This window comes from Hyperoodon ampullatus, assembly GCF_949752795.1.
Source record: "Hyperoodon ampullatus genome assembly, chromosome: 1".
NCBI lineage: Eukaryota > Metazoa > Chordata > Mammalia > Artiodactyla > Ziphiidae > Hyperoodon > Hyperoodon ampullatus.
Genome location: NC_136914.1, coordinates 143888944 through 143915598, shown reverse-complemented (window position 1 = coordinate 143915598; position 26655 = coordinate 143888944). Strand labels below are relative to the sequence as shown.

The following is a 26655-nucleotide window of genomic DNA, read 5'->3' as shown; positions in this document are numbered from 1 at the left end:
GAATGAGTTAATCAATGTAGGCAAGAACTCTGCAGCCCCTCGCTTAACAATTAGTAAATGCTACCATGGCAGGGACAAGATACTTCCTGAAGACCATGAGAGGAATGAGACAACGCCCCTCTTCATCACTTTCCCCCAGCCTAACATCCACTCACTGCTGTGCTTTGGTCACATCCAGCCCCACCCTTCCAAGGTCAGCTCACAGGGCATGTCCTCCTGGATGCCTCCCCCAATACCTCCAGGCAGAGTTAAGGAATCTTCCCTTCCAACTCCTTGTCCATACTTCAGCAGACACTTATCACACTGCCACAATTATTTACCCACAAATCTGTCCTCCCAGCTTGCTCTTTGAGTCTCCAAGAGCAGCGACTGTTCTCACCATCTTGCACTCCCCGGCAGTCAGCACAGTGACAGCGCTTGTGAAATGTACAAAGGACCCCAGGGCACCATGGAGGCTGTGGTACAGGAGGGAGAGAGCTTGGCTCACCCTCACCTGCTGTTGTGATGTTGGGAAAGCAAAAGCGTTTTCTGATATGCTCTTTATTCTGCTGCATTTAAACAGGATAAACTGAAGCAAGTAGAAAAGGAATAGCACAAATCTTGAAGGAACCCAAAATGGCTGCTTCTATTATGAATCCCTATGCAGAGCGTTCCATTAAAGTGAAAAGCCTAAATGACATGATAACAAGAGAGGTTTTCTCCCCTCATGTCCAACCTGCTCAATTTGCTTGCTGAAAATGGTCGCTTGAACAATATCGCTGGAGTCATTTCTGCCTTTTCTACAATGAATGTCCACAATGGAGAAGCACCTTGCACAGTTACCACTGCAACTTCTTTCGATGAAGCCACTCTTACTGAATTAAAAACGGTCCTGAAGAGCTTCCTAAGTAAAGGCCAAGTATTGAAATTGGAAGTTAAGACTGATCCATCAATCATGGGTGAAATGATTGTCCGTACTGGAGAGAAATATGTTGAATGTCTGCAAATCCCAAGATTCAGAAGCTGAGCAGAGCAATGTGGGAGAGTTTCTAAAAGCTGATTTTCTGTCAGTGAAAATTCTTAAACTTGGAGCAACAATAAAATGCTTCCTGAACAGAAAAAAAAAGAAAAAGATCTCAAAAGATACAAAAAGGCATTCAAGAAAATTCAACATCCATTAACAATAAAAAAAATCTTCATCAAATTAGGAACAGAAGAGAATTTCCTAAGCATAATAAAGGACATCTGTGAAAAACCTATAGCTAACAGCATAGTTAATGGTGAGAGAATGAATTCTTTCCCTTTAAAATCCAGAACAAAGCAATGTTTCACTGCTATGATATACAATATCATACTGGAAGTTCTAACCAGTGTTTTAAGGAAAAGTAGTCTTCACATAAATATGCCAAATTGTTTTTTGACAAAGGTGCAAAAGAAACTCAATAGAAAAAAAATAGTTTTCTCAAATGGTGCTGGAATAACTAGATGTCCATAGGCATAAAAAAAAAAAGCTCAACATAATCCTAATACCTTATACAAAACATTAACTCCAAGTGGAAAAATATATCATATACCTAACTTAAAATTATAAAACTGTCTAGAAGTAAACATAGGGGAAATGTGTGACCTTGGGTTTGGCAATGAGTTTTTAGAGACAATATCAACAGCATGATCCATAAAAGAAAAAATTGACATAGGCATACCTTGTTTTACTGAGCTTTGCTTTATTGTGCTTCGCAGATACTGCATTTTTTTTTTTTTTTTTCACAAATTGAATGTTTGGCGAGCCTGTATTATCAGATGCTGGTTAGAATTTTTCACCAATTAAGTATTTTTAAATTAAGGTATGTGCATTGTTTTTTTAGACATAATGCTATTGCACACTTAATAGGTTTCAGTATAGTGTAAACATATCTTTCATATGCACTGGGAAACAAAAAAATTCGTGTAACTCACTTTACTGTGATACTCACTTTATTTCAGCGGTCTGGAACTGAACATACTATATCTCCAAGGTATGCCTGTAAATTGGACTTGATCAAAATTAAAAACTTCTGATCTACAAAGACACTGTTCAGAGAATAAATACTCAAGCCACAAACTGGGAGAACGTATCTGCAAACCACATATCCAATGAAGGCTCTGTATAAAGAAGATACAAATACTCTTCAAACTTAATAAGAAAATTTCCAATTAGAAAATGGGCAAAAGACTTGAACAGACACTTAACTAAAGAATGGCAAAGATATATGAAAAGATACTCAACATCATTAGTCATTAGGGAAGTGCATATTAAAACCACAATTAGATACCACTACATACTTACTATAATGGCTAAAATATTAGTTAAAAAAACTAACAATACCAAATGCTGGTAAGAGTGCACAGCAATAGGAATTATTTATTGTTGGTGGGACTGCAAAAATGTTATAGTCACTCTGGAAAATTTTGGCAGTTTTTTCTAAATTTAAGTATACGTTTACTGCTATGGACCAAATGTTGGGGCCTCCCTAAAATTCATATTTTGACACCTAATTCCCAATGTGACGGTAAGTGGAGGTGGGACCTCTGAGTGGTGATTAGATCATGAGCCCTTATGAATGGGATTAGTGCCCTTATAAAAGGGACTCCAGATTGCTCTCTTCTGCCATGTGAGGACACAGCAAGAAGATGGCCATCTATGAACCAGGAAGCGGCATCTTTCATCAGACATGGAATCTGCCAGCAATCTGGACTTGCAACCCTCCAGAACTATGAGAAATATTTGTTATTTAAGCCACCCAGTCTATGGTATTTTTGTTATAGCAGCCCAAACAGACTAGGACACTTACTGTATAACCCACCAATCCTACTTAGGATAAGTAGCTGTATTCATAACTACCAAAAACTGGAAACAGTCAAAATGTCCTTCAGCAGGTGAACAGATAAACAGTGTTATATGCATACAATGGAATACTACTCTGCAACAAAAATGAATAAGCTATTTATTCACCTAGCAACTTGGCTGAATCTTACATGTGTTTTTCTAAATGAAAGAAGCCAGATCTAAAAGGTTACATATTGTATGATACCATTTGTATGACACTATAGAAAAGGAAAAAAAAAGTTATACTGAAAACAGACCAGTGATTGCCAGGAGTAAAGGGAAGGAACAGGGGTGGGTCACATATGGAAATTTTAGGGTGATGGAACCATTCTGCATGGAACTAAGGTGGTCAATATATGACCCCATGTATCTGTCAAGACCCACAGAACTGTACTTGATGAAAGTAAGCTTAACTGTATGCAAGTTTAAAAGACCAACAGGGATGCCAGGATGAAGTGCAGACTGTGACAAATGAATATAACTGTGTTATAAAACCATGACATGATCTCACTGAAGGGGATGGAAAAACAACTGACCTAAGTAACTCTGGAAAACAGTGTTCTGACCAGATAATGTAAGACTAAAGAAAAAAAAAAAAAGAACTAAGCACTGTGCTTTAGATGGTAAATTTGTTTCTCATAGTGATACTGGTTAACAAATCTGCGACTACTTTACATGCTCAACAGATAAACTGTAGACAAAGCCACATTTCTCATTGTCAGAGTAAGAAGAGACACACAGGCGAGGGGGAAGGCTAGAATGAATGTTGTGGTGTTGGATTACAGACAAAGGTATAAACTCATCCTTATGTACAGATACCAAAATACAAATGTGTCTGCATATATGAGTTAGCATACATAAATATATTTACTAGTTCTGTTTTCTGTGCAAGCATAGAAGCAATGACACTTCTAAAGCAACAAGTACAACTAGCTCCAAGATCTTAGTTTCTCATTATCATTATCCAGTAAAAATACCCAGGGCTTCCTGGAGAAATGGCCAATTTTAGGTGTAGGGCATGGAAATACTATAAGCACATCTTATAGTTCCAGAAAGTAAGGAAATACTTTCTTTAAAATGGGAACATGTCAAAAGGGCACAGGAGGCAACAATGAAAGAGCTCCCAATGCTGGAATAATCTGAATGACAAAATAATGACAGTAATGGATTATACCCAAATAATAAAATAAATATCAGTGACTCCACACTGGTATGTAAAGGAAGGGGACAAATGTTTCTTAAAAAGAATTCCAAATAACAAATGTAAGAGGGATGAAAGAAACAGAAAATCACCATTAGAACACCACAGTAGAAGTTATGGTTCAAGATGGTGAAGTAGTAAGATCCCGAACTCATCTCCTCCCACAGACACACCGAATATACAGCTACATATAAAACAATTTCCTCTGAAAGAAACCACAAAACTAGCTGAAAGACTCCTACGCAATGGGCGACCAAAAAACCCCACATCGGAACAGGCAGGAGAGGCTGAGACACAATCTTGCTGAAAACCACGCCCCTAGTGTGGTGACCCACAGTCAGTAGGAAACTCACAACTCCAAGCTCCTCCCTGAGGAGCAAAGGGTCTGAACCCCACACCTGGCAACTTTTAAGACCTTCACCTGAGAGATGAGCCCCCAAAACATCTAGCAACACAGGACTTGCATCCACAAAATACACAAGGCTATAGTGAACTGAGAAACAATTCTGAAGTGAGAAATAGTTCTGAGGACATCCTGGGCCCAGCACTGAGGAAGCTGACCCAGTCTTTCTGTAAAAGAGGTCTATTTTCTTATCTTAAAGCTTTGGTCTAAGGGGCAGGCATCTAATGTAACATACATTAGGTCCCTACTGAAATATTCTCCGAAGATAACAGAGGCCACCTTTGTGCTCTCCCTCTGCATAACTCCAGGTCATGGTATCTCCCAGAAAGGAGTTAGTGCACATATCTGGTGCCCTAGTTTTTGTGCATATCACCCAAGAGTCACCCCTTGACTGCTGGCTCTGGTGGACAGAAAGGCTTATATTCATAAGTCCCACAGGACTGTAAAAAACAGAGTTCTTAACTGGCTATTCCCCCAGGGCATGGTGGAGAAGCAGCAGACTGACATGCCCAGTCTTTCTGTGAAAGAAGCTTATTAATTTATCTTCCTACCCGTGGCCTGAGGGGCAGGCTTCAACTAAAACAAGTATATACGGGACCATTGAAAACCTCTCCAGAGAGGCTGGTGAGTGCCATCTTCATGAGGGACCACTGAAAACCTCTCCAGAGACCAGAGAGGCTGGTGGGTACCATCTTCATGTTTTCCCTCTGCCCCAAGTCAGGTCACCAGTGTCTCTCTGAGAAAGGAGCTTGTGCACATGCCTGGCACCACAGCTTTTGTAGCTGCCACCCAGAGGACACAGCTCTTGATAGCCTGGCTCTGGTGGCTAGTAGGGGTTGGGTTCGTGGGTTAAATGGGATGGAGGCAAACAAAGAAAAGTTCTTAATTAGCTGTCACCCCAGAACTCAATGCAGAGGGAGCAAACAGCCAAGCCCATTGCTGAGTCTTCCCATGAAACAGAAAAGCCCACTGCTGAGTCTTCCCCTGAAAGTCTTCATACTTTAAAAGCTGCTGCCTGAGGGTCCAGCTTCCAATCAGTCTGCATCTAGGTAATGATTGAAATCCTCCCCTTTGGGACACTGAAAGATTTTGGCACATGCTCCAACTACAGAGAGGCACTAAGAACAAAGCAGACTACTTAGACAACCACAAGAGTTTAAGATATCAATGGCATTTTTCACAGAACTAGAACAAATAATTCTAAAATTTGTATGGAAACACAAAAAAACCCTGAATAGCCAAAAAAAAATCTTAAGAAGAACAAAGCTGGAGGTATCATGCTCCCTGATTTCAAATTATACTACAAAGATACAGTCATTAAAACAGTCTGGTATTGGCACATAAAGAGACACATAGATCAATGGAACAGACTAGAGAACCCAGAAATAAACCCACACTTATATGGGCAATTAATCTACCACAAAGGAGGCAAGAATATACAGTGGGGAAAAGACAGCTTTTTCAACAAATGGTCTTGGGAAAATTAGACAGCTACATGCCAAATAATCAAACTGGACTACTCTCTCACACTATGCACAAAAGTAAATTCAAAATGGATTAAATACTTAAATATAAGATTAGATACCATAAAACTTCTAAAAGTAAACACACACAGTAAGCTCTTTGACATCAGCCTTAGTAATATTCTTTTGGATATGTCTCCTCAAGCAAGGGGACAAAAGCAATAATAAACAAATGGGACTACATCAAACTAAAAAACTTCTGCAGAGCAAAGGAAACTATCAACAAAATGAGAGGCCACCTACTGAATGGCAGAAAGATATTTGCAAATGACACATTTGATAAGGGGTTAAGATCCAAAATATAAAAGAACTCATACAATGCAAGATCAATAAAACAATCCTATTAAAAATGGACAGAGGATCTGAACAGGCATTTTTCCAAAGAAGACATACAGATGGCCAAAAGGCAATTGAAAAGCTGCTCAACATCACTAATCATCAAAGAAATGCAAATCAAAACCACAATGAGATACCACCTCACACTTGTCAGAATGACTATCGTGAAAAAGACAAGAAATAACAAATACTGGCAAGGATGTGGAAAAGGGAACCTTCATACACTGTTGGTGGGAATGTAAATTGGTGCAGTCACTATGAAAACAGTATGGAGATTCCTTAAAAAATTAAAAATAGAACTACCATATGATCCAGCAATTCCACTCTTGGGTATTTATCCAAGGAAAACAAAAACATTAATTAGAAAAAATATATGTTCATAGCAGCATTATTTACAATAGCTAAGATATGGAAGCCACCTAAGTACCCACCAAAGATGAATGGACAAAGATGTGGTACATATACATACACATATGTATATATACATACACACACAGAGAAGAATATTACTCAGCCAGAAAAAAAGAATGAAAACTTGCCATATGCAACAACATGAATGGACCAAGAAGGTACTATGCTAGGTGAAATAAGTCACGTAGAGAAAGAAAATACTGTATTATTTCACTTATATGTAAAATATAAAAAAAAAGAATAAACATAACAAAACAGAAACAGAATATACCATCAGGCCACTCAAGATGGAGATTCTCTTGCTCTCTGTGCACCCCTTACTCAACTAGTACTGCTTTATCTACATGCTACTCAAATGACTAACCTTCTCTCTCATTCATAGAGCCTAATCAGTAACTGCCTACGTGGTTGCCCCCAGCGTCAGATGGTGACTGTTCTAATCTTTAGATCAGAAAGGCTCCACCCTCCTAGTTTATCAAAGGTGTTGAGGGACATGCCCCTTTGCTGGTTTCCCTGGTAACCAATAAGCCAACCTGACGTCAATTCCACCTACAACTAGTAACCTCCCTCTTCCCCTAGTCGCAATGACAGCTGCTGTGACCTGCCTGCTGTCTGCCATACATGGTGGAGTGCAGCTCCAGGAACTCCTTGTTTCAGATGTGTAAGATCCCCTATCCAATAAACCACCGATATCGCTATCGCTGTCTATGGGCTTTTTCTTCAGTCTTGAGGCTAGGCAATTACAAGGCTTGCAGGCCTGTGGAATACAGCTCAACCTAGTTACAGATATAGAGAACAAACAGGTGGTTGCCAGATGGGAGGGGGGCTGGAGGGGGGCTGGAGGGGGTGGAAAGAAATAAATGAGGGAGATTAAGAGGTACAAACTTCCAGTTGTAAAATAAATGAGTCACAGGTATGAAATGTATAGTGTGGGGAACACAGTCTATAACTCTGTAGCACCTTTTTATGGTAACAGATCGTAACTATATTTATTGTGGTGATTATTTTGAACTGTGTAGAAAGATCAAATCACTATGTTCTGTAACAGGAACTAACACAATGTTGTTGGTCAATTATACTTCAAAAACAAATAAACTCATAGAAAAGGAGACCAGACTCATAGTTACCAGAAGCAGGGATTAGGAGGAGGAGGAATTGGATGAAGGCAGTCAAAAGGTAGAAACCTCCAGTTATAAGATAAATAAGTACTAGGGATGTAAAGTACAACATGATAAATATAATTAACACTGCTGTATGTTATGTATGAAAGTTGTTAACAGAGTAAATTCTGAGTTCTCATCACAGGAAAACATTTTTTTTCTCTTTCTTTAATTTTATATCTATATGAGATGATGGATGTTCACTAAACCTATAGTGATAATCATTTCATGACGTATATAAGTCAAATCATTATGCTGTACACCTTAAACTCATACAGTGCTGGATGTCAATTTTATCTCAATAAAACTGGAAGAGGAAAAAAAGACAATAGAAAGGATCAGTGAAACTAAGAGCTGGCTCTCTGAAAAGATAAACAAAATTGAAAAACCTTTAGCTAGAGTCAACAAGAAAAAAAGAGAAGACTCAAATAAATAAAATCATAAATGAAAGAAGATACACTACAACTGATACTACAGAAATACAAAGGATCCTAAGATACTACTATGAACAATTATACACCAACAAATTGAATAACCTAGGAGAAATAAATTCCGGGAAACACACAACCTACAAAGACTGAATCACGAAGAAGTAGAAAATATGAACAGACCAATTACTAGCAAGGAGACTGAGTCAATAATCAAAAACCTCCCAACAGACAAAAGTCCAGGGACAGACACCTTCACTGGGGAATTCTACCAAACATTTAAAAAGAATTAACACCAATCCTTCTCAATCTCTTGCCAAAAATGCAAGAGGAAGGAATATCCCAAAACTCATTTTATGAGGCCAGCATTACCCTGACACCAAAACTAGACAAGGACAGCACAAGAAAAGAAAATAATAGGTCAATATTCCTGATCAGCACAGAAGTAAAAACTGTCTACAAAATATCAGCATATTGAATATATGAATTGAACATATGAATTCAACAGTACATTAAAAGAAGGATCACGCACCATGATCAGGTGGGATTTATTACAGGGATGCAAGGATGGTTCAACATCTGCAAATCAATCAATGTGATATATCAAGTTAACAAACAAAAACAAGAATAAATATAATTGCCTCAATATATGCAGAATTCAACATCCACCTATGATAAAAACTCTCAACAAATTGGGTATAGAGGGAACATACCTCAAGATAATAAAAGCCATTTATGACAAGCCCACAGGTAACATGATACTCAACTTTACTCAACATAGTATTGGAGGTCCTAGCTAGAGGCAAGAAAAATAAATGAAAGGCATCCAAATTGGAATGAAAGAATTAAAACTATCTCTATTTGCAAATGACATATTACAAATAGAAAACCCTAAAGACTTAGACCTAATTTACAAATTCAGTAAAGTTGCAGGATACAAAATCAGCATACAAAAATCTGGTGCATTTATATACACTAATAAAGAACTATCAGGGGTGTCCCTGATGGCCAGTGGTTGAGAGTCTGCCTGCCAATGCAGGGGACACGGGTTCAAGCCCTGGTCTGGGAAGATCCCACATGCCGCAGAGCAACTAAGCCCATGCGTCACAACTACTGAGCCTGTGTGCTGCAACTACTGAAGCCCGCATGCCTAGAGTCCATGCTCCACAACAAGAGAAGCCACCACAATGAGAAGCCCGCACACTGCAACGAAGAGTAGCCCCCACTCACCGCAACTAGAGAAAAGCCTGTGCGCAGCCACAAAGACTCAACACAGCCAAAAATGAAAATAAAATAAATTTTAAAAAAGAACTATCAGAAAGGGAAATTAAGAAAACAATCCCATTTACAATTGCATCAAAAAAGAATAAAATACCTAGGAAGAAATTATCCAAGAAGCTGAAAAACTTGTACACTGAAAACTATAAGACGCTGATGAAAGAAACTGAAGATGACACAAATAAATGGAAAAACATTCCATTCTCATGGATTGGAAAAATTAATATTGTTTATATATCCATACTACCCAAAGCAATCTACAGATTCAGTGCAATCCCTCTCAAATTTCCAATGGCATTTTTTCAAAGAAATAGAACAAACAATACTAAAATTTGTATGGAACAACAAAAGATCCCAAATACCCAAAGCAATCTTGAGAAAGAACAAAGCCAGAGGCATCATGCTTCTTGATTTCAAACTACACAATAAACTACAGTAGTCAAAACAGTATGGTACTGGCACAAAACAGACACACAGATCAACAGAATAGAGCAGAGAGCCCACAAATAAACCCACGCATATATGGTCAATTAATTTATGATAAAAAAGCCAAGAATATACAATGGTTAGTCTCTCCAAAAAAACTGGACAGCCACATGCAAAAAAATAAAGCTAGACCACTATCTCACACCATACACAAAAATAAACTCAAAAAGGATTAAAGACTTGAACATAAGACTGGAAACCATAAAACTCCTAGTAGAAAACATAGGTGGTAAGCTCCCTGACTTTGGTCTTGGCAATGATTTTTTGAATTTGACACCAAAAGCAAAGGCAACAAAAGCAAAAATAAACAAGTGAGACTGTATTCAACTAAAAAGTTTCTGCACAGGAAAGGAAACCATTAACAAAATGAAAAAGCAACCTATGGAAAGGGAAAAAAATTGCAAATTGTATATCTGATAAGGGGTTAATATCAAAATATATAAAGAGATCATAAAACTCAACATCAAAACCCCATACAATCTGATTTTTTAAATGGGAAGAAGATTTGAATACACATTTTCCCCAAAGAATGTATACAGATAGCCAACGGGTACATGAAAAAATTCTCAACATCACTAAACATCAAGGAAATGCAAATCAAAACCACAATGAGATACTACTTCACATCTGATAACAGTTATTATTTAAAAGACAAGAAATAACAGGTAAATAGATGTAGAGAACAAACGTATGGACACCAAGGGGGGATGGGAGGGTTGGATGAATTGAGAAATTGGGATTAACATATATACACTAATATATATAAAATAGATAACTAATGAGAACCTGCTGTATAGCACAGGGAACTCCACTTCACTGTACAGTAGAAATTAACACAACATTGTAAGACAACAATACCCCAATAAAAAAAAAAAAAAAGAAAGAAATACCAGGTGAGGATGTGGAGAAGAAGGGAACTCCCATACACTGTTAGTGGGAATGTAAATTCCTTCGCGGGTAATGGAAAACAGTATAGAGGTTCCACAAAAAATTAAACATAGAACTACCATACGATCCAGCATTTCCACCACTGGGTATTTATCTTAAGGAAATGAAAAAAGTAACTGGAAAAGATATCTGCACCCCCATGTTCACTGCAGCATTATTTACAATAGCCAAGACATGAAACAACCTAACTGTCCATCAATGGTGAGATGGATAAAGATTATATATATATATATATATATATATATAAATATATATATATATATATATACATACACACATACACACACACATATATATATATATACACAACTGAATATTATTCACCCATAGAAAGAAGGAAATCTTGCCATTTGCAACAACATGGATCGACCTTGAGGGCATTATGCTAAGGGAAATAAGACAGAGAAACACAGATACTGTATGATCTCACCTACATATCGAATTTTTAAAAAATGAAGTCATAGGGGCTTCCCTGGTGGCGCAGTGGTTGACAGTCCGCCTGCCGACGCAGGGGACACGGGTTCGTGCTCCAGTCCGGGAAGATCCCACATGCCGTGGAGCGGCTAGGCCCGTGAGCCATGGCCACTGAGCCTGCGCGTCCGGAGCCTGTGCTCCGCAACGGGAGGGGCCACAACAGTGAGAGGCTGCGTACTGCAAAGACAAAAAAAAAAAAAAAAAAAATGAAGTCATAGATTCAGAATACAGATGGGTGGTTGCCAGAGGCAAGGGGTGGGGATGTCAAAGGTACAAACTTCCAGTTATAAGTCCTTGGGATGTTATGCACAATATTTGCTAAGATAGTAGATCTTAAAAGTTCTTATCACAAACAAAATATTTATAACTGTATGTGGTGATGTTAACTACACTTGTGGTGATCAACCTGTAATATATACATACACTAAATCATGGTATTCTTTAATAAATTTATTTATTTTTGGCTGTGTTGGGCCTTCATTGCAGTGCACAGGCTTCTCATTGCGGTGGCTTCTCTTGTTGCAGAGCACGGGTTCTAGGCGCACAGGCTTCAGTAGTTGTGGCTCGCAGCCTCAGGAGTTCTGGCACGCGGGCTCTAGAGAGCAGGCTCAGTAGTTGTAGCACACGGGCTTAGGTGCTCCATGGCATGTGGGATCTTCCCAGACCAGGGCTTGAACTCTTGTCCCCTGCATTGGCAGGCGGATTCTTAACCACTGTGTCACCAGGGAAGCCCTAAATCATATGTTTTACAACTGAAACTAATATAATGTTATGTGTCAATTATATTTTAATAAAAAAGAAGAAATTTAACTGAGAAAACTTATTTAAAAAAATAAGAATACCACAGTAATAACTGCTTCAGGCAAAATGAAAATTAGTCAAACTCCAGGGTGAAACAGGATATTTGCATAGCCTCAAATTATCTCCCTCAAAATATTTATTAACATGGTGGTTTTAACATATGTCTACAAACTGTGATACTCTTCTCTCCAGGAGGTGTATCTCTATTTCCCTCCGCTCGTGTGCTGGACTTCCTTCTAACAGAGTACAGAAAAGGGAAAATAGTAACTTCAGAGTGGAGAAACCTGACAGACACAACCTTAACAAGTCCTCAAGGTTAACATCACCACTAATAGTTGCTGATGTCACGTACTCCTTGATATGCCACAAGATGCGCACTTCACCTCCACCGTAGTCTTACCAAATATCCTTAACTCTTGTTTAAGCATGAGAAAACATCAGGCAAATGTAAATTGAGGGCCATTCTACAAAATATCCAACTGGTACTCTTCAAAAGGATCAAAGTCATAAAAAACAAGGAAAGACTGAGAAACTACCATAAACCACAGAAGACGAAAGAGACATGACTGCTAAGTGCAATGGGGTATCCTGGGTTGAATCTGGACATTAATTAAAAACCTGGTGAAATCCGAATAAAGTATATAGTACAGTTAGTAGTTCTGTACCAATGTGAATTGCTTAGTTTTGATAAATGTACTATGCTATGTAAGATGTTAACACTAGGGGAAACTAGATGGAAGAGTATAGAGGAACTCTATCTTTACAAGTGTTCTGTAAATCTAAAATTATTTCAAAATAAAACATTATATACATATGCTTTATCTTTAAGAGTAATTTTTAACCATTCCTTTTACTTCTTTAGCTTCTATTTCCATTCCGTGTCCCTACTCAAATTGATCCTAATGTAATTATATATTTTTGTATTTAGAAGTTTTATTCACCATCCTTAGCACACTTCTTGGCAACATCTGAACTTTTTAATCTCCTGTAAGCAAAAGTTTCTAAATATTAAAGGAAAAAAAACCTAGACTGAGTTATCATTACAGTTATCAACGAGCACTTGATCAAAATGTCATAATCAACACATTTTGATAACCACTAAAGAATATGCTGCTTTTATTGAAAATGCACTACTTAATGAGTGAAATGATGCTGTTTTTTCTCCCAACTAACCCACGTATTTGTGGATGGATATTACTTCTTGCTATAATGAGGTAGCACACCATCAATTCTGTTATTTTTTCTATTTTTTTTTAAAGTGAGTTAACCCTTGAGAAGCCCTTCCCACGTAAAGAAGTAGAGGGTCAGTTAAATTTTGTTATAACAATCTCACTCAATTCCATGAGTTACATGCCAAATCTTGTTTAGTAAAATACTAGTTAAAATATTTTCAACGGTCTCTCAGCAACACCTCCATCAGAGGCTCCTTCAATTTTCACAAGAGCAAGGAACTGAGGACAGGTACACTGGGTTTGCCATACCTGTTTTCAGGACTGTTCCTGGCTTGGCCCCATGTGAAGCTTCTGCAAGAATCCAGGGTGGTTTTTTTTCCTGTAAACAATAAAGACACTGTGAGGCCAAACCCTGTCCACAGGGACCTTCTCAGAGTATAACTGGGGACAAAGCAAAGGGTTTCCTTTAAACTACCCACACACACAGGTAGCCCCAGGGCTGCCGCCAAGAATCCCAGATAAGGAGACCCCATTCCGGTGCTGTGTCAGGATGGAGTGGGTAGGGGGCAGGTGTGCGTAGAGGGTGTCGGGCAGGGGAGCGAAGGAGCCGAACTGCTCAACGTTACCGGTGTGCTCCAGCAGTCACAGCGGCCAAAGGGCCTGGATACCCACATTCGGAGAGCAGGGCGCGCATCCCGCTGCCTTAAACGTGCACGACGTCCTGTGGCGTCCCGACGCTTAGCGACGCAAGCCGTGGAGCATGGCGGGCACGCGCAGGCGCAGGCGCGGCGGGGGGGGGGGGGGCAGTAGCGCGGGCCTAGGAGACGGTTGGTGATTGGATGAGGCAGGGTGCGGGGTCGTTCGTCCCGGGCCTGCAGGGACGCCGCGAGGCAGCCTTTTGAAAGACGCAGCGCAGGCCGCGTGGTTGTCAGGCCGAGCCGTCTGAACTGAGACGTTGAGGCAGGGAGGAAGAAGCCATGGCATCGGCAGGGGACGGCTGGCGAGCACCCGGCCTGCGGCTCGGTCAAAGCTGCCCGCTGGCGGGGTCTGGCCAGCAGGGTGAGAAAGACAATTTTGGTGGGTGGGTGTTGGGCTGGGACTCGGGAGGCCGCCAAGGGGCGGGCCGCTGCGGGTCTCAAATGTATTCTTTTTGTTGTTGTTTTTCCTGACACCCGAGGAAGGGCTTTTCACCACGGACCACCTCGTCCCTTCTTTCCTCTTTGTAGTAGTGCTTTGGGGAGGGATTTAGGAGAGATAGTTCTGTCACCCGTATAACTGTAGGCACAGAGCAGTCGTGACATCAGTTAGAGGTTTAGTGCTTGTCATGTGTGTGTTAAGGCCGCTTATGGGAATACGGTTGGTTTCTATTTCAGAGTATTTTTAGTTTACGTAGTACTTTTTTTTTTTTTTTTTTTTTTTGTTTTGTTTTCTGCCAACTTTCTTACAATTTGTAGGTGAGAAAATGTCTGGCCACGATGACTGGTTTCAGAGTTCTCGGGTCCCTAGCTTTGCCCAGATACTGAAAAGGAACTTGCCAGTTCAGCCATCAGCCCAGACGGTAACCACACCCACAGGATGTTCCTCGGAAAGTTACAGCCTGTCGAACAGGGCATCCAAGGTTACGCAAGTGACGGGTACAAATTCTTTTACATTTGTAATAACGCCTACGTTCTTTAAGATTCTGAGATCGCCAGTTAGTTTTGTTGAGCCCCCAGTTTAAATGTTTCCTGGATATATATCCATTTACCTGTGGCCATGTCCCAACTGAAACTTGGATTTGACTCCCAGCACAGTAGAAATCCTTCCCCTGGCTACTGACTTAATTGTTCTTTACCACTTGGGTGTACAACCACTTCCAGTGTGTCTTGCCTTTTTGAGGTGAGGCTGTGTCACCCCTTCAGGAGAGAGAACTGGATTTATACTGGTTTCTATTCCACATATCACTTAGCAGAGTGTTAAGTGTAAAGCAGGGACAGACACACTAAAAATTTGATTGAATTCAACGTGAAAGGTAATATGAAATAGTGAATGGGAAGCAGAAACTAGGTACTAGTCCCAAATCTGTCTTAATACATTTTAGGCCTTAGTGACATCATGGGTAAAACTGGCTTAGAGAGCCTCTGAAGACCTTGACATCACTGAAATTCTAGGATTCTTTGATATCAATTATATGACAATGATAGTACTTTGCAAAATAGTACTCTAAAAGATATATACAGTAACAAGTTACACTTCTTTAGTAGTAGAAACTCATTGTTAATGAAAAACACATGTGACTAAATGTGTCTGGAACACCTTCCATTTTAGGAAAGGGTTTGGTGCTTTTGCTTGTCTCATTATTCTTTTTAATTTAACCATTTGACAAGTGTAAACATCTTTAGATAATTTTCCGGAACCATTGCTCTCCAAAGGTCTTTCATCTATTTCAAATCCTCTCCTTCCTCTGAAAGAAATGCCTAAGGAATTTATAATGAAATACAAGCATGGAGAGATAAATCCTGTATCAGCCTTGTACCAGTTTGCGCAAACGCAGCAGGTTCAGCTTGACCTTAAGGAAACAGTAACATCAGGCAAGTGCGAAGTTGTATCTGGTTGTTCCAATACTAGAAAATATTTTCCTATTGAAAACAGTATATAAGTGGTACAAAATTTATTATCTTGTTTATTTGCCTAATGTCAGGGTTAGATAATTGCTAGTATGTCTTGACAAGGGTATTTCAGAAATTTTTATGTTCATACTTCTTTAGCCTTTTGAGCCTCTAAATTTACTCATACAAAAGTTCTAAAATACTGAATTTTAATATTTTGTGTATGGCTAGTTTAACGGAAATTTCATCAGCCTTGTAGATTATTTTCAAGTGTAAGTAAGTACTTCTTATAGCATAAATATACTTTTGTAGGGATGTTGAATATTTGGACTCTGATGATTTTATGAGTATTCTGTGATGATGATGCCTAATGAAAATTATAGTCAAATTTGGCTTCTGAACTTTATATTTCAGAACCTAATTTTTATAAAGTATAAGGGAAAATAGCAGTTACCTGATTGATTCTCTGTCTGCAGACTTGTCTGACTAAATTTCTCCATTCTCTCTTAAACTGTCCCCTGCCAGAAGAATCTATTAGCACATTGGACCTGTGGAAGGCTACAGGAGTACAGATTAGTAAAAGATGGAAAGAAGTTTCTGATTTCTTAACCTTCTGACTAGTGATTAGGAAAATTTAACAGGTGACAAAAATAGGGTCTTAATAATGAAGTGAAGTTTTCCTAGGTTCTATCACTGTCGGTTGGATAACTTCATGTGATCAATACTATGGACTGAATTTCTGTGTAATTAGCTTTCTGCCACTCTTCTCAGACTGCCCTTGGAAAATGTAAACTATTGGTCACAGTATGAAAAAAACTTACCAGGGCAACTCTTCACTGAACAAAGCAAAAACTCAAAAACACAATCCAGTGATTGTTAATGGTGTTCATTTTATGTGCATAGTACTAGCTGAATAATCTAATTCAGTAGATTGGGTAGAAAAACCAGAGTGTCAGTATTTAACAAGCTCTTTAGTGTGGATTTAGATGATGATCAAGTTTGAGAACCTGGGGTAGAAACAGGATGAAGCTTAAAGTCTCAGCACTCTAACACAGAGTACTTATTAACAAATTGGACACATAATATCTCACAAATAAGAATCATCTGGGCCACTTGTTAAAAATATAAAATAGTCTCAGGTTTACTAAATTTGGATTGGAACCCAGGTGATCATGAAGGAAGGGATTTGGGAAACTGAGGTCATAGATGTTAGGAGGAAAACAGTTTACCCTGATGCAGTCTGGAGTTGCTTCTAAAATCTTGATGTACATCTTAAAGAAAAACCCAGCAGTTAATGGAATATGTAAGAAGACAAGATAATACAATAATAATGAGGCTTATGTGGAGTGACACTGTATGTAGCCATTTGTAACCAGAGTGGAGACTTAGGTTTCTTAAAGGCCTCCTATAGTCTGAATACCAAGTAAAACTTGAACCAGAAAAATCTTGGGCTTGTAAATTTAGAAGATGGTTCCATTTCATTTTTCATCAGACAAATATGAAAACTAGGTAAATGTAACTGTGTAAAGGTAATTTTTCCGGGAATTTTGGATGACTGGACAGTTCAGTTCTTTAGCATATCTTTTCTTATTATTATTTACAGTTTGGTTTTCCTTGTAAATCCCCCCCACACACCGTAAGGCTATGATGGGTTGGATTGCTTATTGTGACTCCCTGATAGAAACATAAGATTTCTTCAAAGGGATTCCTTCTGTTCTGGAGCTTATAAGAATATCAGGGCACTCGGAGGGTAGGAGTTGTTCAACTTCATTGGTATTGAAGTTTGAAAGAACAGACATGTTGCCAGAGGCTCCACATCTTCCCTCTCATTGGTCATTAGATAGATATTGGGATGCTTTCCATTGCCAGGAATTATACAAGGCACTGTCACTCTGTGTGTGATGTGTACTCTAAGCTGGCCCTATTGTTCATGCTGAATCTGGAGCCAAACTGGCTGCTTGAAGGATTCCTCAGAACTAGTTCAGGGGCCCACTCCGGTTACTTTTAACCTGTATTGGCTCTGCAGAATAACTGGTAGGCTGAGATAGTTTTCTACAGTTGTACTGGGATGTTTTCCTATGTAACAGACATCTTTTGCAAGATCGTACTGTGAAGTATTACAGCATTCATTCTGAGTTATTTTTCAAGGTAATGTTATAGGACCATATTTTGCTTTTTGTGCTGTGGTGGATGGTATTCAATACAAGACTGGACTGGGACAAAATAAAAAGGAGTCTAGATACAATGCAGCAAAATTAGCTCTTGATGAGCTTCTACAATTGGAAGAAACTGAACCAAGAATTTCAGAAACATCAGGTAAATATTCTTGATTATAAAGTAGTGTTTGTAAAGTGTATCATTTTCCAGAAAGAGTCACCTGAAAGATTTATGTCAATGAAGAGTTACTTGGCAACTACAAGATAGAAGTAGCAGGATTTGAATAATTTTCTTCCGTTGCTGATTGCTGACTTATTTAATAGTAGTTAAAATGCTCTTGTATATTTCAACACCAAAGATGTAAACATGTTGCTGAACTGTCTGATAACTTGTCAGATTGTAGATGGGTTTGAGTCCTGAAACTTAGCTTTCTCTGTAATTTATTGGATTCTTATTACGAACTTAACACTGTGCACTTAATATGTAGAGGTTTTTAATGCAATTTTTGTGACGTTTGCCTATGTTAAATTCGGTAATGGTAGGGTTACTTGAGAAAATAAGGTCCTAAGGTAGCATAGCAAATAGGTTGAGAGTGTAAAGTCCAGAATTAGATTGCACAGGATTGAGTATTGACCCTGGACAAGACAAGTTGTTTGCCGCCTAAGCCTAAGTTTCATCATTTGAAAAATGGAGACAAGGATACATACCTACTATGGCTGTCATTAGGATTCAGTAAATAATGGATGCAAAGCTTATAACCAGTGCCTGGTGAACAGTAACATAATCAAATGACAGTGGTTCTTATTAAATATTAATCAATTTGAGGAAAATATATGTTAGCATAGTAACCAGTTTTTGTCAATATTCATTCATGTTAGATTACATTTTGGTTTAGCTATAAATGAGGCAACTTTAGTAAAGAAAAACATTTAAATTTGATTTAAACAGTGACAATAAATTCTAGTTAAATTCAAATCACCTTATGACTGGGCTTTTTTTATTTGTTTATAACCTATTAATTTTAATATTTCTTTTGTAATACTTAAGGTCATTTTGTTCTTTCTCTAAGTTCAGTTCTTATTCCATATATTTTAATTTTTCTGTTGTTTAATTAAAACCATTATTAAGTTTTGATGTGTAGTCTTTCTCATTGTTTTCAAAATACTGATAGTTTGTCATAGTTTGGATTAAATAAGTACTTAGGAAAGTATTTTGTTAATTTTCATATTTCTGTTCACTATTTTTTTAGATTTATTAATTAATTTTTTAGGGCTGGGTATGATAATTTTGATGTCTTATCCATGCTGGCAGTTTATCAATGGAAATTCTTTATATGTGATTATTTTATAAGCTATCAACCCACCTAGGTATGTCCCCAGCAATATTTTCCCCATTTCTTTCCAACCGTCACATGCATTCAAATCAATAAATCTATGTTTTGAGGATGTGCTATGGTAAATACTAGGACTGTGATAACTTCCAGGGACTGTGGTAAATACTAGGAATCTAGACTCAAGTAAGACCCATTCTGTACCCTCAAGGAACTAAAATACTTTGTTGAAATCAAGTTAAAATATATCTACAGAATTTCCCACACATCTACTTTAATTATCAGAAAATGATATTTATGATTGGCTTCTCATGAAAAATGCATTTCCCCTAAGGGTTTTCAAAATGTTTATCTAGGGCTAGCAAATCTTTTGCCCTGTGGGCCACAGCTTTTAGTTTCTAAACATTTATCTTTTCCCTTTTTTGTGAAAATTAAGGTAGCATTTACCCATCTGCACTGATGCCACTTTTATATTCACCATTGTTTTCTCAAAAAGTGCCAATAGTTCCTTAATGATGACTAAGAGTTCTTTAATAAAAGGTTTTCTCTTGGCATAGAGCCTGGAAATAATTCAATTAGGTCATCTTTTCCCTTATAATGAACTACATTTTCTTCTTTAAAATGTTTGTCCTAGACAGCTGAGCTTAACTATTTATTTTTCTTGTGAAGGGATATGGAAGATAAGTATTGAGTATTTTTTTCTTTTCTTTGCTATTAATGTTATATTTGTTTTTCTAGTCTCCTCCCTATTTATAATGTAAAATTTTTGAAACTTATTTTTAATTTTTTCAAAATTCTGAACTCATCAGAATTATTTTTCATGTATATCTTCTTTCATATATTATACATGGTGTTTTTAAAAGTATATTCTTAGTTTTTTGTTAACCATATAAATACTTTTTTGCTCTGACTCTTCAAGAGCAGTATGATTAATGATATTATGTTAGGTTTTGAAAATCTAACACTCTTTCACACAGTGATTTAAGAATCTGGCTCTGTGTTTATTTTAGTTCAATACCCCTTAAAAAATCATTTAATAATGTGGTAAAAGTAACGTAAACTTTTTGTAATGCATGTATTTAAAACATAAAAATTACCAAGTTAACCATTTTAAGTGTACAGTTCAGTAGTGTTAAGTACATTCACTTTTTTGTGCATCCAACATCCATAACTGTTCATCTTGCAAAACTGAAATTCTATACTCATTAAACAGTTACTCGCATTCCCCCCTCCACCAAGCCCATGGCAGTTACCATTCTACCTTCTGTCTATATTAATTTGACTACTCTAGGTACCTCATTTAAGTAGAATCATACAGTATGTGTCTCTTTTGTGACTGGATTATTTCACTTAGCCAGTTTAGCCATGTTGTGGCATGTGTCAGAATTTCCTTCCTTTTTAAGGCTGAATAATAATTCTATTGTATGTGTATACCACATATTGTTTATCCATTCATCTGTTGATGGACATTTGGGTTGCTTCTCCTTTTGACTATTGTAAATAATGCTGCTATGAACATGGGTGTACATATATCTCTTTGACACCCTGCTTTGAATTGTTCGGATTTTATACCCAGCAGTGGAATTGCTGGATCATATGGTAATTTTGTATTTAATTTTTTTGAAGAACTGCCATATTGTTTACTGTAATGGCTGCACCCTTTTACATTCCACCCACAGTGCACAAGGGTTCCAGTTTTTCCACATCCTTGTCAACACTTGCTATTCTTCATTTTTTTTGATAGTAGCCATCCTAATGGGTGTGATATCATGTCTCATTGTGATTTTGATTTGCTTTCCCTAATTATTAGTGATGTTGAGCATTTTTTTATGTGCTTATTGCCCACTTGTATATCTTTTTTAGAGAAATGTCATACTCATGTCTTTTGCCCATTTTTGAATTGGATTGTTTGGTTTTCTTTTGAGTTTTAGGAGTCCTCTGTATATTCCAGATAGCAATCCCTTATCAGATATGTGATTTGCAAATATTTGCCCCTCTTTTGTGATTTGCATTTTTACTCTGTTAATAGTGGCCTTTGAGTCACAGAAGTTTTCCATTTTGAAAAAGTCCAATTTGCCTATTTTTTTTTGTTTCCTGTGCCTTGCATCAGATCCAAGAAATCATTGCCAAGTCCAGTGTCATGAAGCTTTTTGCCCATGTTTTCTTCTAAAGGTTTTATAGTTTTAGCTCTTATGTTTGGGTCTTTGATCCACATTGTGTTAATTTTTGTATATAGGGTTAGCTGAGGGTCCAACTTCATTCTTTTGCATGTGGATATCATGTAGTTTTTCCAACATCATCTGTAGAAAAGACTGTCCTTTCCCCTATTGAATGGTATTGACACTTTTGTTGAGAATCATTTGACCACCTTTGTAAGGATTTATTTCTGCGCTTTCTATTCTATTTCATAGGTCTATAAGTGTCTGTCTTTATGCCACTGCCACACTGTTTTGATTAATGTAACTTTTGTAATTAAGTTTTGAATTCAGGAAGTGTGAGTCCTCCAACTTTGTTCATCTTTTTCAAGATTACTCTGTCTGTATATGGTGTTTCAAAATGCAGACCAACTTGTACAGTCACATTTTCTTATTTATTGAAAGCATTTGTGCTTGATAAACAGGATTTAATATCTTTAGTTTTCATTTCACTTGATCCTCACTGAGTAGATGGAAAAAATCCATCTTTCTCTGAGTTTTTAAAGTTCTGCTTATTTAAAGTCCAGAGTGTATATATCTAACTATAGTCAACATCTACTTAACTAATGTGAACCCCAAGATGACATTGTCAGTCTTTCTTTGCTAATTTCTATGTTACAACCAGTTTCTCATTTTACTCAAAATGAGGTCCAGAGTAAGCAGTTCTGTTTTCTTTCTTTGTCTTTATGAATGATTTCTTGAGAGATATTGACTACTTTAGTTGAACCTTTGCTCCTGGACCCTTCTCATTTAAGCTTTCCTGATCTTTTATCCCTTTAGTTTAGTGTCATGTTCTTTTCTTGTTTTTCCTGGATTTCCCAACTTGGGAACCAAATTGGAAAGCTATTGCAAAGAATGGGACTAAAAGCTTAGAAAACTTTGAATGAAGTATTCCCCTACAAACTACTCTGATAAAATAGCATTAAAATGGTAATTTTTTACTTACTAAATTTTTGGTAGAATATTAAGCTTAAATGTTTTACCTAGTATTATTGTAAATATAAAATTGTTCTTAAGCATTTAGAACAGGGTTTCATTTTAACCGTTTTTCAGAATGTTGAATCTGTTACAAAGCAAGCTATATAGTAGCATAAGAGTAGGGAACCCAGAAAGGTATTTGGTGTTCATAGAATTGATTTCATTATAGGAAAGACATTTAGCAAGGCTGAGCTAATGGATAATAGATGGCCTAGAGTTGGCAGAAGTATACAGAAAAGATAATCATTCTTGGATTGCTGTTTTATTACATAGTATTATGATACCTGCTCTTTGGAACATTTGATGTTTCATTTTTCCTTATGTTTTTGTTTTATTTACAGGTCCCCCTCCTATCCCTGCAGAACCTGTTGTTTCGCCTGAACCAGTATATGTTTCAAAAGTACATTATGGTAGGAAGGTCCTTTATGATAATTTTTTTTTTTTAAGAAGACGTTGGGGGTAGGAATTTATTAATTAATTAATTTATTTTTGTTGTGTTGGGTCTTCGTTTCTGTGCGAGGGCTTTCTCAAGTTGTGGCAAGCGGGGGCCACTCTTCATCACGGTGCGCAGGCCTCTCACTATCGCGGCCTCTCTTGTTGCGGAGCACAGGCTCCAGACACGCAGGCTCAGTAGCTGTGGCTCACTGGCCTAGTTGCTCTGTGGCATGTGGGATCCTCCCAGACCAGGGCTCGAACCAGTGTCCCCTGCATTAGCAGGCAGATTCTCAACCACTGTGCTACCAGGGAAGCCCCTATGATAATTTTTAAAGAAGATTAACCCAATTAAAAATTATTACAGCATATAATTAAAATATGCATAGGTATGAAAATGTACATTAGTATTTTATTATTCAAACCTCTCACACTTCAACAAAGATGAGTATTTCCTTCCACACTCTGCTAAAAATTAGATAATAAAATTGGAGAGGAACTATTGAAGAAGTGGTTATTTTCCTATAAAGAGATGGCTTATCAATATCATATAACTGCTTTTTTGAGAACTCTTTGCTTTGGTGGGCTGGTCATTAATGAAATCCAGTGGCTTTCTGGTGCTTGATGGTTGGGGTATTCATTTCAAGTAATCTATTCACTTTCTTTTAATGTTAGTTATTTGTCACTCAAGCCCAAAGAAAACTATAACTGCAATTGAAATTACTAGTTATGTGACCTAGGACCAGTTACTTCTCTGTACACCTTAATTTCTCTGTCTATAAAATAGCTACAACAATAATTACCTCATAGGGTTATTGTGAGGATTAAATTAATTTATGCATGTAAAAAAAACTTGATCAGTGCCTGGCACACAGTATCTGCTCACTAAATAGTAACTACTATTATTTTAACATTTTATTATATTCAACATTATGTGGATTATTGTATACTTTTCCCATTAGATTGTGAATCCCCTGAAAGGCAGGAAATTATCCTTAATTTCTACATTGCCTACATAGTAGTAACACTTCAGACTTTAGAGTGTTTGTACAACTAAAGTGAAGAGCAGCGTTTCTTTCTTTGTCTTTTCCAGGTCTGAGGATTAGGATTTATGCCTTTTCAGGTTTGGTTTTCCATTGTCTTTCTGAGACAGAAAAAAGCTACATTTGTGTGCTTGTTTGGGGTAAAACGACCAGACCAGGGAAAATAGGCACATTCAAAAGGCAAAGTCTACCAATAGTTAAATATAGTCAGTCAAATATAGTCATTTACCCTAATAGTCATAGGAATTGATGAACAGAAGGACAGTGAGTGATCAGTCCAACAGCAATGATTTCTTAATATGAGAAGGGACTCTAGTCTTTCTTTTCAGCCTCTGTGGACATTTTTAATGAATAGTTAGAAAGAATCCCGGGTTGGCAAATAATATAGACTACTGTTACCCTGAGAAAACAGATCAATCTTTGCAGAAGAAAGAATATGTGGTTAACAGTATGTTTAAAGAAATACATGAGTAGAGTCAGGTTTGGTAGGCTCAGGTAAGGAGTTAAAAAGTTAAAACTTGACAGTTTTGTTTTAGTCAGGAAATGGAGAACAGACATCATTATCAGGCTTATAGGTAAACACGGGAGTTGGATGTTATCACTTTTGAAGAAAAAAAGATTTGAGATACATAAAAATCTCCTGAACAGGTCCTGTTGGGCTAGTTATGGAGGGTATCACCATTTCACAGCCTGTCTACTTTGCCATATTTTTACTGGAGTGTATCTTCATTTAATTTAGTGATATTTTGGCTCTGAAGATAGGTTCAGGTTACTTATGATACTAAAGATCACTTGAAATTAGCAACTGGAAATCAAAGAAATGGTGTTAATTAGCATCATGTATGTCATGTTTTTATGTCATCCTTCACTGCCAGTAGTTTGTGAGAACATTTTATTTCCTCAGCAACCAGCGCACATGTATAGGAAAAATAGTATTGCACTTGCTCCTTATTCCTTCATATGCATGCTAGTAAGAGATACATTTAGTAACTAAGATTTGATTATATTCACAACATTTGTTATTTCCTTCAACACCAGTTAAGATCAAGAGCTGTATCAGTATGTTGTTAACTTCCAAACATTCTTTATGATATTCAGGTGCAACGTTCTTAATATGCAGCAAAATATTCTCTTGCCACACACATAATTCTTGATCTGTCAGTACTAATTGCAGTGTATTTTTCTATTCTATATCATTGCACAAAATAATTGCTCACTATATAGGACATGATTAAATAAGTTACAGTGCATTCATTCTATAAAACCATTAAGAAGGAGGGTAGCACTACCTCTGAGTGATGCCCAAGACCAAGTACAGTAAGTCCCTTACATACAAACAGGTTCTGTTCTGAGAGCATGTTTGTAAGTCCAGTTTGTTCATAAGTCCAACAAAGTTAGCCTAGGTACCCAAATAACACAATCGGCTATATAGTACTGTACTGTAATAGGTTTATAATACTTTTCACACAAATAATACATAAAAAACAAACACAAAAAATAAAACATTTTTAATTTTACAATACAGTACCTTGAAAAGTACAGTAGTATCAGCTACATCACCGCTGCTTTTACACTTGCTTCCAGACATCCTAGGCTTGAAATAAATATACTGTACTACTGTATACAGTACTGTACAGTAAAGTACACAAAAGCACAACCACTTGTAGAGGATGCACACACGTGACAGTGTAATGACAGACACGTGAACTAACTTACGTGATTGGAGATGTGAACGCACCTTTGCATCTTTGAAAGTTCACAACTTGAAGGTTTGTATGTAGAGAACTTACTGTAAATGCAAAGTGGATTTTAGCATGCCCCAGTTTTTATTTTTTAAAGTAGTGTATGTTTAGATGTATATTTTGTTTATCAAAATATCCATACTGGTAATAGTGGTTGCATTTGGAGAGGGAGACTTCTGAATGTACATCTCTATATTGCTGTTTCAGTGGGAAAAAAACGTTTAACTTTATAATATCATCAAATGAATATGCTTCTCCTGTATCATAAGCTTTTGTTAATAAGCTGAGCCAAGTTGTTGAGTACTTCTCAGTCATAGTTTTACTGCATAAACACCAAAAGCTAATTTTTACACCACACGATGGTTTTACTAATTTAAATGAAATGTATGCTAGCATGCACTTATAATAATTTGCACCTTCTCATTGTATGCTTTGTGGTTAGATAAAAGAATATAGCAAGTAGTTCATTCTTCCCATTGTTTATGATGTTCTTTAACTCTTTTTGATGTGACTTTACATGTTTTTGCTAAGAGAGCATTAACAATATTAACAAAGAAAAATTCAAGTTTGACAAATATAAGTAAACACTTGTAGATGGCCTAACTGAAATGAGTTGTATTAGCTGAGACTACTAACATTAAATTTTTATCATTTATGTGCCTTTTTAATATAATTATTAAGCAGGTAAAAAGAATTTCTGTGAAAAATATAGTTATACAATTCA

The 26655-nt window shown here is 37.2% G+C and overlaps 1 protein-coding gene and 1 pseudogene across 3 annotated transcripts in view; both read left to right on the top strand.

The window, feature by feature from the left end:
• The first annotated feature begins 532 nt into the window (after nucleotides 1-532).
• Nucleotides 533-1032, top strand: LOC307058064 (ATP synthase subunit O, mitochondrial-like; annotated as a pseudogene). Its single transcript has one exon. The product of its transcript is annotated as an ATP synthase subunit O, mitochondrial-like (transcript).
• A 13896-nt stretch (nucleotides 1033-14928) lies between these two features.
• ADAD1 (adenosine deaminase domain containing 1) overlaps nucleotides 14929-26655 on the top strand; it is a gene marked incomplete at both ends in the record, with an annotated part of 50528 nt that continues 38801 nt past the window's right edge. For both annotated transcript variants that reach the window (XM_079697074.1, XM_079697073.1), the window contains 4 exons: nucleotides 14929-15100; nucleotides 15848-16036; nucleotides 18203-18370; nucleotides 23056-23124. In XM_079697074.1, coding sequence (XP_079553200.1) covers nucleotides 14929-15100; nucleotides 15848-16036; nucleotides 18203-18370; nucleotides 23056-23124 — 598 coding nt within the window. The remainder of the gene's footprint in view (nucleotides 15101-15847; nucleotides 16037-18202; nucleotides 18371-23055; nucleotides 23125-26655) is intronic.